The following is a 15,159-nucleotide window of genomic DNA, read 5'->3' on the forward strand; positions in this document are numbered from 1 at the left end:
TTTATTGACTACTTGTGTTGTGGTCATTGCAAACATGATGCCTTGAATAAAGGTGTCAGTTTTGTACCAGTTAAAAGGGTAAAAACCTTCCATTATATTTTGCCACTGGTAAAAGAGATCTCATAGTGTAAAAGGACAGTCATATTTTGAAATGTACCTATTTCCAATGAGAAAACGGGCGAATTTGGGTATTTTCGTTCAGAAAAAGTTAAAAAAAATATATGAATCAAAATTAACATGAATTGACACTAAAGTAATACAAAAATGACTACAAAAGATTTAGAAGCGAGTCGTTTTTCGAGATTATTCCTCCCCACAGATAACTCGGTCGGCTGTGGCCTGTCCCACCTGTGGTAGTGCGCCTTGGTGTCTAAATCTTTAGTAGTAATTTTTTTTATTATTACTTCAGTATAAATACATGTTAATTTTTATTCATGTTGTTTTTTCTGACTTTATGTGATTGAAAAGACACAAATTCACTCGTTTTCTCAATGAAAATAGGTAAATATCAAAATATCACTGTCCTGGTCACAAAAGCATAGTTTGTGGGGAATAATAGCCATTTTCTGTACTTTTGAGGCATAAGCAATGAGGTGCATGAGGGGCGGGATTCGAAGGCGATGTCCTTCATTCAACAAGGCAAGAGTCAAGTCGGCTTCTTGGTCTCGTGTAAAAGGGAGGCCTCAATTCCGAATAAAAAAAAATGTAAATCAAATACATTTCAGCGGCAGTTAATGTTTACATTCGGGTGTTTGGCTTTGATGTCGGCACACGATATCGTACCCTCGCATGTGACCTCACAGGGTCTTTAACATCCAGCTGGACAGCAGACGGGCGCGCTTTGGTAAAATCCACACAAGAAAACTACCAGGCTGCGCTAGTGAGGCCAAACCCACAAAGTGGTGCTCTGCACGAACCCGGCCTGGTGACCCGGACTCTCTGTCCACCACAGTGGCGACCGCTGATTGAAACACTCGCAAGGAAATGTCAAAAAGGGGCTTCAAAGGCCCAGCTAAGGCACCCTTTATATTTATACAGCAACAAAGCAGCAATGGCAAGAAAACAACAAAACAATGCACGCTGAGTGCGCCTATGAACACAGTCAATACGTCTACTCTTAGTTATATTTTATATATGTACAGGATATATGAATTATTATTTTTTGGAGGACATGTCTGTGCCTGTTAACGTAGGAAATGGAGCTTCCAGATTCTTAAATCGGAGGCCACGGTTGGTGAAGCTCCCTCGGCCGCTCCACGGCCACAGATCTCGCGACGCGCGTGAGTCCCGACCGCCTGCGGGACCTCGCGCAGAGTTCGCGAGTGACGCGGCCCCGGAGACATCACAGTGTCCACGACGGTGAAAGGATCAAAGTGCTGAACAAGATTTTCCGAGGACATGGAGATGTTTACGTTGGCACCTTGCGCAGTGCCTACCACGTGTTTCGCTCCGATGAGATGGGGGCGGGTGGGGGGGTGGTTAGAAAACTTATGACCATGCATCTCACATTCTGGACCACACGTAGCCCACGCGTAAACTTCCGCTGAGTGAAACATCCATCCACATGTGCATCCACAGAGTCACACACACGCACAAAACCCACTTACTCCGTTGTGTCCGTTCGCTCAACCGCCCAACAAATCGCTCACCCAACCCAGACAAACTGCTCATTCACTCATGCGCACACATGCACGCACTGTTATAATAATACTAATACAGTAACAATAACAAGGTCAAGTACTCGAGGTCAAACATTCTTGCATCCCTTTCCACCTCCTCTTATGTTTCACGAGGCCACAACCAGAGCTTGTGTCGCCATGAGGCTTCCTGTTCTTAATTCTATTACCGCCACCGTCACCACCTCCATCACCTCCATCGTTATCATCACCACCACCACCACCACGGCCATCCTTATTCACGGTTTCCACCCTTTACAAGTTGGTCGGCTGGACCACGGCAGCCGGGTCTCCCTGCACCATGTCGACGGCCTTGCCCTCGCCCGCCCGCATGTAGCTCAGGAAGAGAGTCACGGTGGCGAAGGTGGCGGCGTTGACGGGAAAGGCCCGCAGCAGCGTGGACACGAGCCCGCGAGTGAACATGCGCCACCCCTCCTGGCGGTAGCTCTGCCGGAAGCAATCGGTGATGCCGGCGTAGCGGCTCTCCCCACCCACGCCGTCCGCCTGCAGCCGCGACTTCACCACGTCGAACGGGTACGTGGAGAGCCAGGACGCGATGCCCGACATGCCGCCCGCAAACAGCAGCTTGGGGATGAGCCCGGGGTCGTCGGGCTCGCAGCCCAGGTGCCGCGTGAGCACGTCGTACGTGAGGAAGTAGAAGCCGAAGGCGGGTGTCTCGCGCAGCAGCGTGCACACCATGCCGCGGTTGATGCCGCGCACGCCCTCGCGCTGGTAGATCTTGCGCAGGCAGTCGAGCGTGCTCTTGTAAAGGCGCGAGCTCTTCTTGGTGCCCTTCTCGCCCGTGCCCTGCAGCTGCATGCGCGTCTTGGCGAGCTCCATGGGGCACGCGATCACGCACTGGATCACGCCCGCCGCCGAGCCCGCCAGGAACTGGTTGCGCGGGGAGTCCTGGCCCAGGCGGCGCATGGCGTTGCCCTGGACTCCGAACACGATGGCGTTGATGAAGGTGAGGCCCATCATGGGCGAGCCGATGCCCTTGTACAGACCCATGGCCTTTGGGGGTGGGGTTAGGGGGGAGAAGGTGTGCGGTGGAAGAACGAGTCGGGGTGGTATTAGTGGAGGGGAGTCTCGGTATTTGTGTTATTTCTTCCACACCATTCGCAATCAAGCATACCATTTCTATTCATAACGCGGAGAGAGCAGTTTAAAATCACCAGAGGTGTCGGATGACAGATTCTAAAAGAGGACATCATGCAACTACTTCTGAAGTCCCTCCTCCCATGCCTAGACACAGAGGTGTTTGTCACGTGGCAGTCCAGAAGGGCCCCGAGTAGAGGGACCTCTGGGAGAGGCCCTCGATGTGACCTACTTCTCAACACTGGCCAGCCATCTTGGAAGAGGGTGGGGGTACCCACAGATTATTCCACCACACGTGACCTGCCAATCAGCCGTGGTGGGTCTATTTATAGCACTGCGTGGATAGAGGAAGGAGTATTGAAGAAACTTTGCCCATTGCGTCGAATGCCGTGCCGAGAGATGGAATTGAACCGGTAACCTCTGAATTGCAGGTCTATTTTGTTAACCACTAAACGCTCTTCATTACGATATTAGCAAGCCACTGGAGCTATGCTTTAAAAAATCTAGATTGAAAACTAATTTCTTTAGAACTGCTCTTTGTGTTTAGTTTGTTGTCCTACCCCGCACCTCCGATTAGCGCAAATGGCTACGTACGGTACGAAATAAATTTAACATACATACGTACTTATACACGACGGCAACATCCAGATACCAGGAATTTACCGAATAAAATAACATGTCTCCCTGGTAACGGAGCGGAGCTCATCGACGCAATTCGCTTCGCAACGCGGTTCGATCACGGGCGGCCGGACCCCGTGATCTCAGCGGTGCTGGCTCAGTGGTTGCAACGTCCTGAACTCTTATCCCAAAGTCCACAAGCTGATGGAGCAAGATCTATCATTACCCACAATCCACCACGACACTTTGTACAATGTTGTTGTAACAGCCCTAAATAGGGTGTTCTTGGAGGTCTCTTACCTACAGCACCAGAAAAACCCAGCAGCATTTTTTTAAACAGACCCCCACACTGCTGGTGATATTCGGAGAAGTCAAAACCGGTCTAGAGTTTTGCCTGCAAACGTCGGTCCAGAAGGCCGAGAGGTTAATGGAGCTGGTAGTGGACACAGACCCTTGTCACTTTTCATTAGTATTATTTTTGTTGAGCTTTTGGTCCAGCGGCATAGTCACGTTGTTGGCATGGGCCCTGGTGCAAGGAATGAAATGAGGCCTCCGGTCCAATTTCCTCCACGTTAGTTAGTAGCCCGGCGACTGGGCTCCTTTGGCCCGTGGGCAACCTGGGCAGTTGTACCGCCTGCACCCTCTGCTAGCTAGCTACTCCGCCACATTTAGTCTTGTCGAGGGAGTGCACAAGTTGGACAGCAGGTATCGAACCCAGGCTGGTGGGTGTGTGCCTCACCGACTCCTGCTTGACAATGGATGAGAAGCAGTGATATGTTCCGCGGTACCGAGGCTTCTCCACGGACTGCACCTGCAGCCTCACCTGCACTCACACAAACACACAGAGTTCCCGTGTAGCCTTAACAGACTGTTGGGGCAAGTGCTGTTAGCGAGCACCTACGATGGCTGGCACGGCACACGTGAGGGTAGTAGCCAGTACCAGTGGCGACGTTTACACACCGCTCCAGGTACTCGTTTTAGGCTGAGTCTACCTAGGAGAGGCCCAGGACTAGTTCAGATAATCGACATTGGCGTTGGCCATGAGTGGGGAATCAAACTCGGGTTGCTGGGTTGGTAGGGTAGCGTGCTAACCACTGCGCCACCGCTCCCCACGATAATTTAAAAAGAACAGTTTTAAGTCACGGTCAGCTTCTTGGTAAGAGCCTGTGAGCGATGTCACTGCATATCGCCAGTCACCCTGAAGGCGCCCCACCTCGTCACGTCTCAGAGCCTAAGCAGGGTCGAGCACGGTTAGCGCTTGGACAGGAGACATCAAAGTACTAACCACTTACAACTTTCCGCACATAATATATCTGTGTGAAGCTGTACGTGTATCCCCTCGCATGAAGGGCAAGTTTTCTACCGGTGCGCTCCAGTTTCCTCGCATCGCTGGATTCAGCCAAACATGCCACACAGTATGTAGAAAGGACCCTCCTGAAAAAAATGGATCCTGAGAATGAGTGAGGATATCCCGGGTAAATTCGTCCCGACGGACACGTGACATGCCGAATCACTGGCTAGTTCAGTTCGTGTTTACAGGAAAGATCTACTGACGATCGACAAGCCGTGCTTTTGCATTTGCTGCCTGGGGTGGTGGTAAGTCGATCAATTTCAGGCGTTGAGGCATTCTGTGACCAAGGTGGAAAGAGTACCCAAACCTGAACATGCACATTTCGCCTACTGATGACCCGCTTTCTACATCAATTGATGGAAATATTAATTTAAACTTCACACAGGGCGTTCATTACTCTAATGTCATAATGAAGTCGAGCATCCCGTCTAGCCTACACAGGCTGTACTGGTAAGTGCTGTTTGCGAGCACCAATGAAGGCTGGAACAGCACACCTGTGGGTAATGTGGCCAGCACCACACCTTTGTCTTCCTAGCTAATGATGTGTATACACCATGCACTCATGTTTGGCTGAGTCAACCAAGGGAAGAGCTAGGACTGGCTCAGATAATCACCGCTGATGTTGGTCGTGGCCAGGAATCGAACTAGGGCCACTTATCACTGCGCCACCGCTCCCCACGTGAACACACACACCTTGCACTTTGTTGTGAAGGGCTCCTGTTTAGAAAACATGCTTAACTTATTGCATGTGTGCATGTGTGTCCGTGCGTGTATCTGTTAAGAATGTATAGGGAATATGTGTATTTTTGTATGTGTAGGTGTGTAGGTGTGTATGTGTGTGTGATTGAGCGCCGGGTGGCTAAAGCACAGCAAGTTGGCACAGTAGGGGGCACAGGTGGTGCATCAGCCACTCATCTCGGTCATCTCGGTCAGTCGACCCCTGGCACCTGGGTCTGCCCCGTGACCTCCTGCCAGCGGGCGTTCGACACTTCACGTGGCCTCAAGGTGCACATGGCCTGGCAAAAGCGTCGTGGTGACGTCACCGCCACTTAGTGGTGAATGGCGGTTGTTGTTGTTGTTGTGATTGTGCCCACTGGGGAGTCAAAGGCGGCCGGGCGTGATACTGGCCACCCACCCCCTCGTGTACCATGGCTGACCTTCATAGCTGCTTGCTAACAACACAAAAAGTTTGTTTAGGCTATACAGGGGATCTATCTTTGTAGGTGTGTATGTATCAATGCCAGAAGCTCAAACGTCTGAATAGTTACATAACATTTACATTATTTAGTTTCCCTTGGATATCGCCCAAATGCCAATGTCCACACGGAGTGAAAGCAACTCACCGTTCACCACCAAGGCGCTGATCAAGCAGAGTGCTGTGCCAGTGGTGGTGTTTAATTCGTCTGGAATTGGCCTCCGATTACCCATCATATGTTTTGCGAATGGAATCCACTCTTGTCATCGAGTATACACGGTAGACAGTGTACGAGTGTGCATGCAGTGTATATGTGTGTGAATGAGTGTGTGCCGATCATCTGAACCGATCCTGAGCCTCTCCTAGGTCAACTGAGCCTTAAATGAGTACCTGGTTGAGCAACATTATTTTCATCGGCTGCCTAACACTCTGTGGAAGCTTGAAGCTCTGGGTCTTCTCAGCCACAGTAACGCCCTCCCTTCTCTAGGCTTGCAAAATATGGACCACGTTTCACGGTTTTGAAACAATCAGGGTGGCTTGCCTACGTTCCACCCCGAGTTTAACCCGACTGGATTTTGTGAGGAGCTCATAGATCCTTGAGAGATCCGGACACAGTCGCATCAGTGAGCTCCTCCAGCAGGCAAGGCTGATTCATGTAGCTCATATGCCCAGCCACCGCAGGACCAAGCAGCTTCTGTTTGGCGGGGGGGGGGGGTTAAACGGGCATGGCATTGGCAAGAAAAGTGATGTACAGAAGAAGAATGTAGAGCTGATTGGACTTGCCAATGACTGGTGACAGCGGTGTCGAGATCGATATCTGTGGAAGAGGCTCGTGAAAGTGCGTCGAGCCTGGTATAAGCCCTGTGGCGATGTCACCTCGACTCAGTGGTCAACGGTGGTTGTTGTTGTGAGTATGTATCTGTCGTGTCTTTGGTATGTGCATATTGCATAGTGTGTATGCATTGCTATGCAGTTTGGTGTATGTTGCAGGCTGTGTGTATGTAACTGTGTGTTGTTTATGGTATAACACGGCATCGGGAGGGGTTCGAGGGGGAGAGCCCGCGTTGTGGTGGCTCCCCACGCGCTCTCCACCTTCTCTGGGCCCTCACCTTCACCGTGTCGAAGGGGTGCCCCACGACCACTCCGGCGGCACCTGCCGGGGAGAGGCACACGCATCCGGGTCAGGTGCGAGAGGACCAGGGGGGGTATCGCGTGCCCCCCATCTCCTCTGCCCCCACTCTCAACCTCACTCTCCCCAAGCACCAATAACTCCTCCTGCCCCCCCCCCTCCTTTCCTTGTCTCTCAAATCGTCTCCGCTCTCCACCCTCAAATCAGTCCGTAAAGCTGCTCACACCCCAGATTGCTTCCACGTGAAGCCAAACACTCGTCTATGAAATGTGTCAATCGTCACAATGCAGGATCCTCCTAAAAAAAAACTTTCAAACTAAATGTTTGCCTGAGTCATGTAAAGGGCATTGCTATTCTATTCTTATGATGGCAACAGCAATATGTTCAGGAGCTAAAGTCCAGTGGTTTACTCTACGCACCAAAGTTTAGGCTGCATAGCCACAATCACACATCTGTGGAGCGTATCTCTCATTTTCGATGTATGAAGGAGATGTGTGCATTGGCCTGTTGATGTTCTGATGCGACTGATAGCTAGTTAAAACGGTGTCTCTGAACAATGCCAAAGCCAGGAGGCGCGATGATGTTTGAGCCTCGAATGAGGTGTTTATTCTGGACGTCCACGTTGTTGCATTGTTGTTAAAATGGCCCTTGCAAGAGCAAAGCTCATAACCAGTGGCACTTTGTGCTGTCGGTGAAAGCAACGGGCATCATGTACGCATTGTACCTCGCGAATGTTCTTCACGGGAACACCGCACACGCGGTGATGACGCCAGCCTCACGGAGTTGACGGCGAGTCACTGATTTAGTCAACAACAGCGGCGCACGTGCCTTTTCTGGGAGCAGTACGTGACGAAGTGCGAGTTGAGGTATGCGAACGAGTGGGAAAGGTGGTGCAGAGGTTAGCGCGTCACGCTATGAACCTGCAGACTAGGGGGTGGGTGGGGGGGGTGATTGGGGGTGCACTGACCCCTGCCATCTACTGACCGCCCCTCAGCCCACACCTACAACACGTGGTATTTACAACGAGTCTCCCATCCAGGTGTTAACCGGGCACAAAGCTGCTTAACTTCCGAGATCCAACACGATCAGGGAAACTTAAAATAACGTTTTTTGTCCACAGTTTATAAGAGCGTCTGCAAGTTAAGGAAACTGTGGGGAGGTTATGTTAGCGCACTGCGCTATGGTCCTAGGTTTGTGGGAAAGTGTAGCAACATCAAGCGTATAGAAGAGGTCACTTGAAGGGATCTCAGAAGTAGTGATGTTACATCTGCTTAGTAGTAGGTTTTTACCCTTTAAACTGGTACAAAATTGACACCTTTATACAAGGCATCATGTTTGCAATAACAACAACACAAGCAGTCAAAATGCAAACAAAAAGAAACAACTCTGATAATGATAATAATATGCACTGTCCTTGAAGTTGATTGGTCCAGGTGTGGACCAATCAACTTCAATATAAAGGTGTCAGTGTTGTACCAGTTTAAAGGGTAAAAGCCTACTACTATATGTTGCCACTGGTAAAGGAGGTCTCATAGTGTAACATCTGCTTCTAAAGGCCGTTTTCTGACGTGGGGTGACGAAGCATCGCTGCTCTGCGGGAATCCTGGACGTAATTGTCTTGCACCCTCGTGAAAAGATGAGGCCGATATCACAAGTGGAATATAATCTCAATGTTTGAACTTGTGGTCAAGTGGGCAGAGCGTACGCCCCATGCACCGCGTGGCAGGCACATGGTCTTGTCAATGAAATGTATGCCGAGCGCCTCGGGCACGTGGGGGCCATGTGGGAGGAGGAGGCAGGGCGGGGACTGGGGGTGGGGGTCGGGGCGGTGCAAATATGAAGGTAAACCGTGGCAGAAAACCCGTTCTCTCCCTCCCCTGCATCCCCGAAGAGGAATGTTTGTGACAGGTCATGCCAAGGATGCCAATACACCTCGCTCTTGCCTCATTCGTTCTGCTTGGTCCCGTCGCTGGTAAATCAGACAAACTTTTTTTTAAGGACGGCTTCTCTTACTCTCATTATACGATGTAACACGATTTTTGTTCCTGGGTAGTAAGTGTTGTTTTCTACCTTATGCCTCAAAAGTATAGGAAATGGCTATTATTCCCCACAAACTTTGCTCTTGTGACCAGGACTTTAAGTGAAGGAATGACACAAATGCACACCACGTTTTCTCATTGAAAATAGGTACATTTCAAAATATCACTGTCCTGGTCACAAAAGCAAAATTTCTGGGGAATAATAGGCATTTTATGCACTTTTGAGGCATAAGCAATTAGGAAATAACACTTACTACCCAGGAACGTTGTTTGTTTGTTACACAGTGAATCATTATCACTTCCGCTTAGTCACCGACCTTCTGTGTGCCATTCCAATGCCCGTGTGAGTCATCTGCCCTGCTGCACCCTGCACACGAAGCCCACCTATCGTCACATCCACAATTACTTGTTTGCTACGTTACATTCAACACCTCCAAGTCACTTACCCTATGCGTGTCCATTCTGCACATCTCTCCCGTTACAACCTCCTCTCCCCGAATGCCTTAATAACCCTTCATTTCCACGTTCCATTCAATGAACTTAAAAGTTGCTTACCCTATCATTACCATGACATTGCTAGCATTCTGCGTGCATGCACCTGCGTTCAAAGACCAGTTTCTGCAAAAAGCTGAACCTGAAAATGTATCCCCGGGCTCATTCATGGAACGAACTCTTCCTTGTACCTGAAATAAATGAAACGTCCAGGCAAGGAACGTTCTGCAGGGCAGAGACGGAGAAAAATGCGAGAGGCAGGTGGCTGCCTGCCAAGACCCATTTCTTAGGGGCTCCGCATTGAGCATCAGGTTAAAAGGGCAGGTTGGTTCCTTCCATTGCACCCCCCCTACTCCCACCCCTGCCGTGGAGAGGTTAGGGCTGGGAAGTCGGGTGGGGGGGGGCTGGTGGACTGAGGACTGGGGGAAGTGGGAGAGACGAGAAGGTCACGGCACGCACGCACGAGATGAAGGGACTTTGCCATCCTTTTTGGCAGCGCGACCCTCGCAAATCTTTGCTTTGTGGGAAAAAAAAAACCTCAAAAAACTGTCAATCAATAAACTCGGCAGATAGAAGTTTTGGGCGGTCGGCAAAAACCACGACTGCCCCTGCAATGCACGGACTCGATGCATCAATGTAATAAGCCGGTGCTTTTGTGCATTCTGTTCAATTAAATAAATGCATTTGTATTGGCAACATCGTTAGTGCCATTTGTTGTTGGCCGCTTTGTGTTATGGGCGTTTGGACCTGTGATCAGCAAGTATAATTTCAAATCATGGCTGAAAACTGGGCATGAGATGGCAATACGGTAATTGATTCCAAACAGATGGATTCAAGAATCCATCTGTTTGGAACTTTGAGTGTGTCACCTCCTCGTATGCATTGTGGGTATTGTAGTTTGTTTTACCCCCACACAAAGCCAAACACTCACACAAAGAACTGGCCAAACATTCCAATGTAGCCGAACGCTAGTGAACAAAGAGTCTCGAGACTCAGTGAGGCTTTATTGGACGGCTTGGATGATTATCACGGTTGTCATATTGTGTGTGGGCTACATGCGGACTTTACCAGGAGTGAGCGCAGATTTAAACTTATTGCTGACATGGGAACAGCTGAGGGGCACTTATATTTTCTCATTGAGTCACAATGAGGCACAAATCCACGGGGTCAGCGACTCAAAAATGCCACGTGGTTATGCAGATCATCTTACCGCCTTCAGCTTCGATTCAGTGGTGGACATTTCACACAGCTATGGCAGGCACAAATCGTACCAATCCATAGGAGAACTGCTCCGTGTGTATGCGGAACCTTGTTTTTACACCGTACGTCGCCAACTGTGCTAATCGGAGGGGCGGCGAAACTGGAGATGCTCCGTGCAGGTTGTGGAGGTTATTTGACCGCACTTTTCCATGCTGGTCAGTGCGGGTTGGTGAAGGCAGGACGCAGACATTTGGAGCACAGTACAAGCAGTGGATTTTGCTGCACAGCCCTCTGTTAATAACGTGGCCCCCGCATCCACCCACAGCACTCGCTTTATGCACCATAGTCTCCCCCATCCACTCACTACCCAGGCTGAACCCTGCTTAGTTTCCGAACTCTGCCGAGATCAGGCTAACTCCGGGCGATGTGGTCATAGGTGCAAGTTAGGGTTAATGTGAAAATGTAACACTTTTCAGAATGTAGTGTACACCTCATACGTATCAATCAGTTCGGAACCCTTGCTGTGGACCTGCACTATTTATTGAGGGGTAGAATGATGCAATGTATCGATTCATATTGCTTTTGAAACTAACGACACACGCATTGCTGTGTATGCAGCAATCAATGGGTTTTATTATTCACTAGTCACTGGTTTGTATCACCATAAAAATTCACTGTTGTATTGTGCTATGCTCCAACATCTATGCGCCCAACATTCCCCAAGCCACCCTGACCAGCGTGATGAAGCATGGTCAAATAACCCTCCACGACCCAAATGGAGTGGCTAACCGATGTATTGGTACGATTTGTACCTGCCATATGAATGTGGAATTTCCACCACTGACACAAGGCTGTAGACACAGTAGGATGATCTGGAAACCACTGTGTTGAGTTGCTGACTTATGGAACCGTGTCTCATTGTGGTTCAATGAAGAGTCAATTTCAATCTGCGCTCACTCTGCCATTTATTTACCCAGCAAAGTATAACGGAGTATCAAGACTGTTTTTCGGAAGAGTTCCAAATTGGAATTTTTTGCCAATTACATGAATGTTTGGTATCAAGTGGGCCGCAGGATGGCCCAATTGTAGCACTTGTGTCTCACAGAAAGGAGGGCCTGGGTTCGATCCCCTACTCGAGCATCTTTCTGTGTGGCGTGTTGCACATGTGTGCGTTTACTCCGGGTTCTCTGATTACCTCCCATAGCTGCAAAAACACGCACAGTGTAACTGGTATTGGCCAAACATCCCAATGCCGGACAATTATCTGAAACGCAGGTAGAAATAAAACAAGGCAGCAGACATCGCGGCTATCGCGATTTTCACCTGAAGACGATGGCTTGTGTTGCTATCGAAACGTCGTGATTTATTTTGTTTTATTTCTACCTACGTGACTTTACCGACAGAACCAAAGAGTATGGATCCCTGCAGTCACGAAAGCTTCAAATCAAGATTTAATTATCTGTAAATTACTCAGTTGGGATTACACACAGCAGCAAAGTCGCTCCCGATTGTGACAACTTAACAGGACCCTCCTGGAAGAGTCTTGAGACTAAGTGAGGCTTTCCTGGGTAAAACAAGCAGAGTATTGATAATAATACATGGGGGGTGGGGGACCCAGGAATACCAGGAGAAAACCCACCACGCAAAAGAGGTGACACTCAATATTCTGACCAGATTGATCAAGAATCCATGACTGTCCTGCCATCTCCTGACCATCTCACAGCTGTATACCCAGGGCTGGATAGGGGAAGAAATTACTGCGGGATATCATAAATCAGTCCCCCCACCCCCACTAAATCTGAGCAGGAGTTTCGCTCCATGTGTGGGTCTCTGAGCGTGTCTGTGGGTTTCTGTGCGTGTCTGTTACCCGAGGGGTCTGTCTGTGAGTCACTTACAAATTAAATAAAAATATGAATTCTTGATTCCTACCGGGAACACAGTCGGGTTAAAATGTTCACTACCACCGTGGCGTTCCAGCCCATTTCCACCACTGCGCATACCGATGCTGATCGCAGGCCCGAAGGCCTATTTCACAAGTGGCCACCGACACATAGCCCGAATGATAATGTAGCTGACATGCTGTGCAATACCTACAAATTATGGAAGAGGATTGGATACATCCCTGGAGATTTTTCCAATATTGGGATCATACATTCTGTACCAAAGTAAAATGTATTCGTGCTTTGTGGCATCACCCATGAATTGCACTCTTGGCAGGAAAAACATTGAAGTGATGTCTCAATAGTGGCTAAATAAATAGACAATATGCCTCCTTCACATATGTCTCTCCAGGTAAATTATCTTTGCATGTTTAACACATCCCATGAGCCACATGGCCCTCCAGGAGCGCTTCATTGCAGCAGCAGCATTGGAAGCTCAAAGACATCGCGCCGAATGTTCAGGCAATGGGCTTGGGGCAGGTCATCGATAGAAGCGATGATGGCCGACGGACTCGACTGTTGATGGAATGGCAGCCAAATGAGAGAATGCTCCCGAGACAGACAACAGGGAAGAAGGAGCAATGTGATCAGCTCATGCGAAGGAGCAATGATGGCTTGTGTCACAGCAGTGTGAGTGAGGGCCTTCATCCAGCAGTGGATAAATCATGCCTGATAATGCTACGTAAGAAATACACAACACACCCATACAATCGTCGCCATCGTTATGCAACATGGAATGCAACTTGTATATACAGTGCTGTAAGTCGCTAGGGAACTGGGCAAATATCCAAATGCAAGACGCCCCTGAAAGACAAGTCTTCAAAACTCGCCGAGGTCGTCTGAGATAAGTGGCTTTGCGTGCCTCTTTGGCAATTCATACGATGCAGGTTACTCTACAAAGGAAGCCTCCAACCCTATTCACAAAGTGATCACACGCACACCGCTCACAGCCGGCAAGGTAAGAATGAAAGAGAATCATGTACAGCCCTTCGTGCATCCACCACTGCGACGACGGTCCTCTCAATGCCGTGTCGGCAATTGGGGGTTGTTTGACCATACTTCGCCACACTGTGTCAGTGAGGCTTCGCGACGGGGCGAGGGTGCCCAGTTTAGCGTTCACTCGGGCCATTGATGGTGCTCGGTAACATTGGTAATAGGCCGCTGGACTAGAACTACGCCGGTTGTGTACGTGGAGCCACAGAACGGGGGGCTGCTTATACAAATCTATACCCCTCGCTGGCAACGGCAGCCGGGAATCGAACTCAAGGCGGCCGGGTTAGCAGCGCAGTGCGCCAACCACTGCGCCACCGCTCCACTCCCAAATCAATGTCAAAATCGTAACAGTGGAGGGGGTGCGCGGAGGGGGCCCGAGGGGGAGAGGGTTTGGGGGGGGGCGAGGGGGGGGGGCAGGAGGTGGAGAAGTTGGAGGAGAGGCGGTGGGGTGGGGGGGGCTGTCATTCAACGCCGGGCAGGTACACTACTTGCAACCGTGAACGATGCGGGGACTTGGGATACGCGAGAAGCGAGACCGTTCGTGCGCTCCGGTTTGGATTGTTCGAGAACGCGGAGCCCGTGGGCTGAGGACGGTGGTTGCCGGCTCAGCTGCTGCTCGGCGTTTGCGTGCGCCTTGGGCTCGCCGTTTCACCCCACCCCTCTCCTTCTCTCGCTCTCCATCATCACCCTCTCTCCACATCTCGTCCCACTACGCAGTGCAGCATTCTCACACCCCCCCCCCTCTTCCCACCGCGCCAGAAACATCATCGTCACAATCACCACGACCGCGACCCTTCGTGTGCGGATGAATGGATCGTGCAAACTCGCCGCGCTGCTCGGGGATTGTGGTGGTGGTGCTGAGTTCACGCACCTCCCATGCACCCAGCCGCGAAATCCAGAGCCATGTCCATCCTTCGTGCCGCAAACCCCTCCACGCGCTCCAAACTTCAGCCTTCACCCCTGTGCCCTGACGATGCAGCTGCTCCTGGTGGTGGTGATGATGATGATGTGCAATGAGACGTCTCGCTCGCCGGATCTGTCCTTGCTGTTGAATGGGCCGAGTGGACGCGTGTACACGTGTGCGCGCGCCTCGCTAGGTCTCTCCGCGTCTCTCTGTGTGTGTGTCTCTTCTGCGTGTCTCTTCTCTGTGTGTCTCTCTTCTGCGCGTGTCTCTTCTGTGTGTCTTCTGTGTGTCTCTTGTGTGTGTCTCTCTTGTGTGTGTCTCTCTTGTGTGTGTCTCTCTTGTGTGTGTCTCTCTTGTGTGTGTCTCTCTATGTCTCTTCTGTGGCTCTCTTCTGTATGTGTCTCTCTGTCTCTCTTCTGTGTGTGTGTCTCTTCTGTGTGTGTCTCTCTCTCTGTGTGTCTCTTCTCTCTGCGTCTCTCTTCTGCGCGTGTCTCTTCTGTGTGTCTTCTGTGTGTCTCTTCTGT

At 50.2% G+C, this 15,159-nt stretch overlaps 1 protein-coding gene across 1 annotated transcript; it reads right to left on the minus strand.

The window, feature by feature from the left end:
* Nucleotides 1–1,013: 1,013 nt before the first annotated feature.
* Nucleotides 1,014–14,732, minus strand: SLC25A29 (solute carrier family 25 member 29). Its single transcript, XM_078858464.1, has 4 exons — nucleotides 14,603–14,732; nucleotides 7,048–7,091; nucleotides 4,132–4,215; nucleotides 1,014–2,690 (listed from the first exon to the last, which is right to left on the minus strand). The coding sequence occupies exons 1-4, from the start codon at nucleotides 14,640–14,642 to the stop codon at nucleotides 1,932–1,934; spliced, it is 927 nt and encodes a 308-aa protein (XP_078714590.1). The 5' UTR covers nucleotides 14,643–14,732; the 3' UTR covers nucleotides 1,014–1,931.
* Between the last annotated feature and the right edge of the window lie 427 nt (nucleotides 14,733–15,159).

Source organism: Lampetra fluviatilis, chromosome 7 (assembly GCF_964198595.1).
Source record: "Lampetra fluviatilis chromosome 7, kcLamFluv1.1, whole genome shotgun sequence".
NCBI lineage: Eukaryota > Metazoa > Chordata > Hyperoartia > Petromyzontiformes > Petromyzontidae > Lampetra > Lampetra fluviatilis.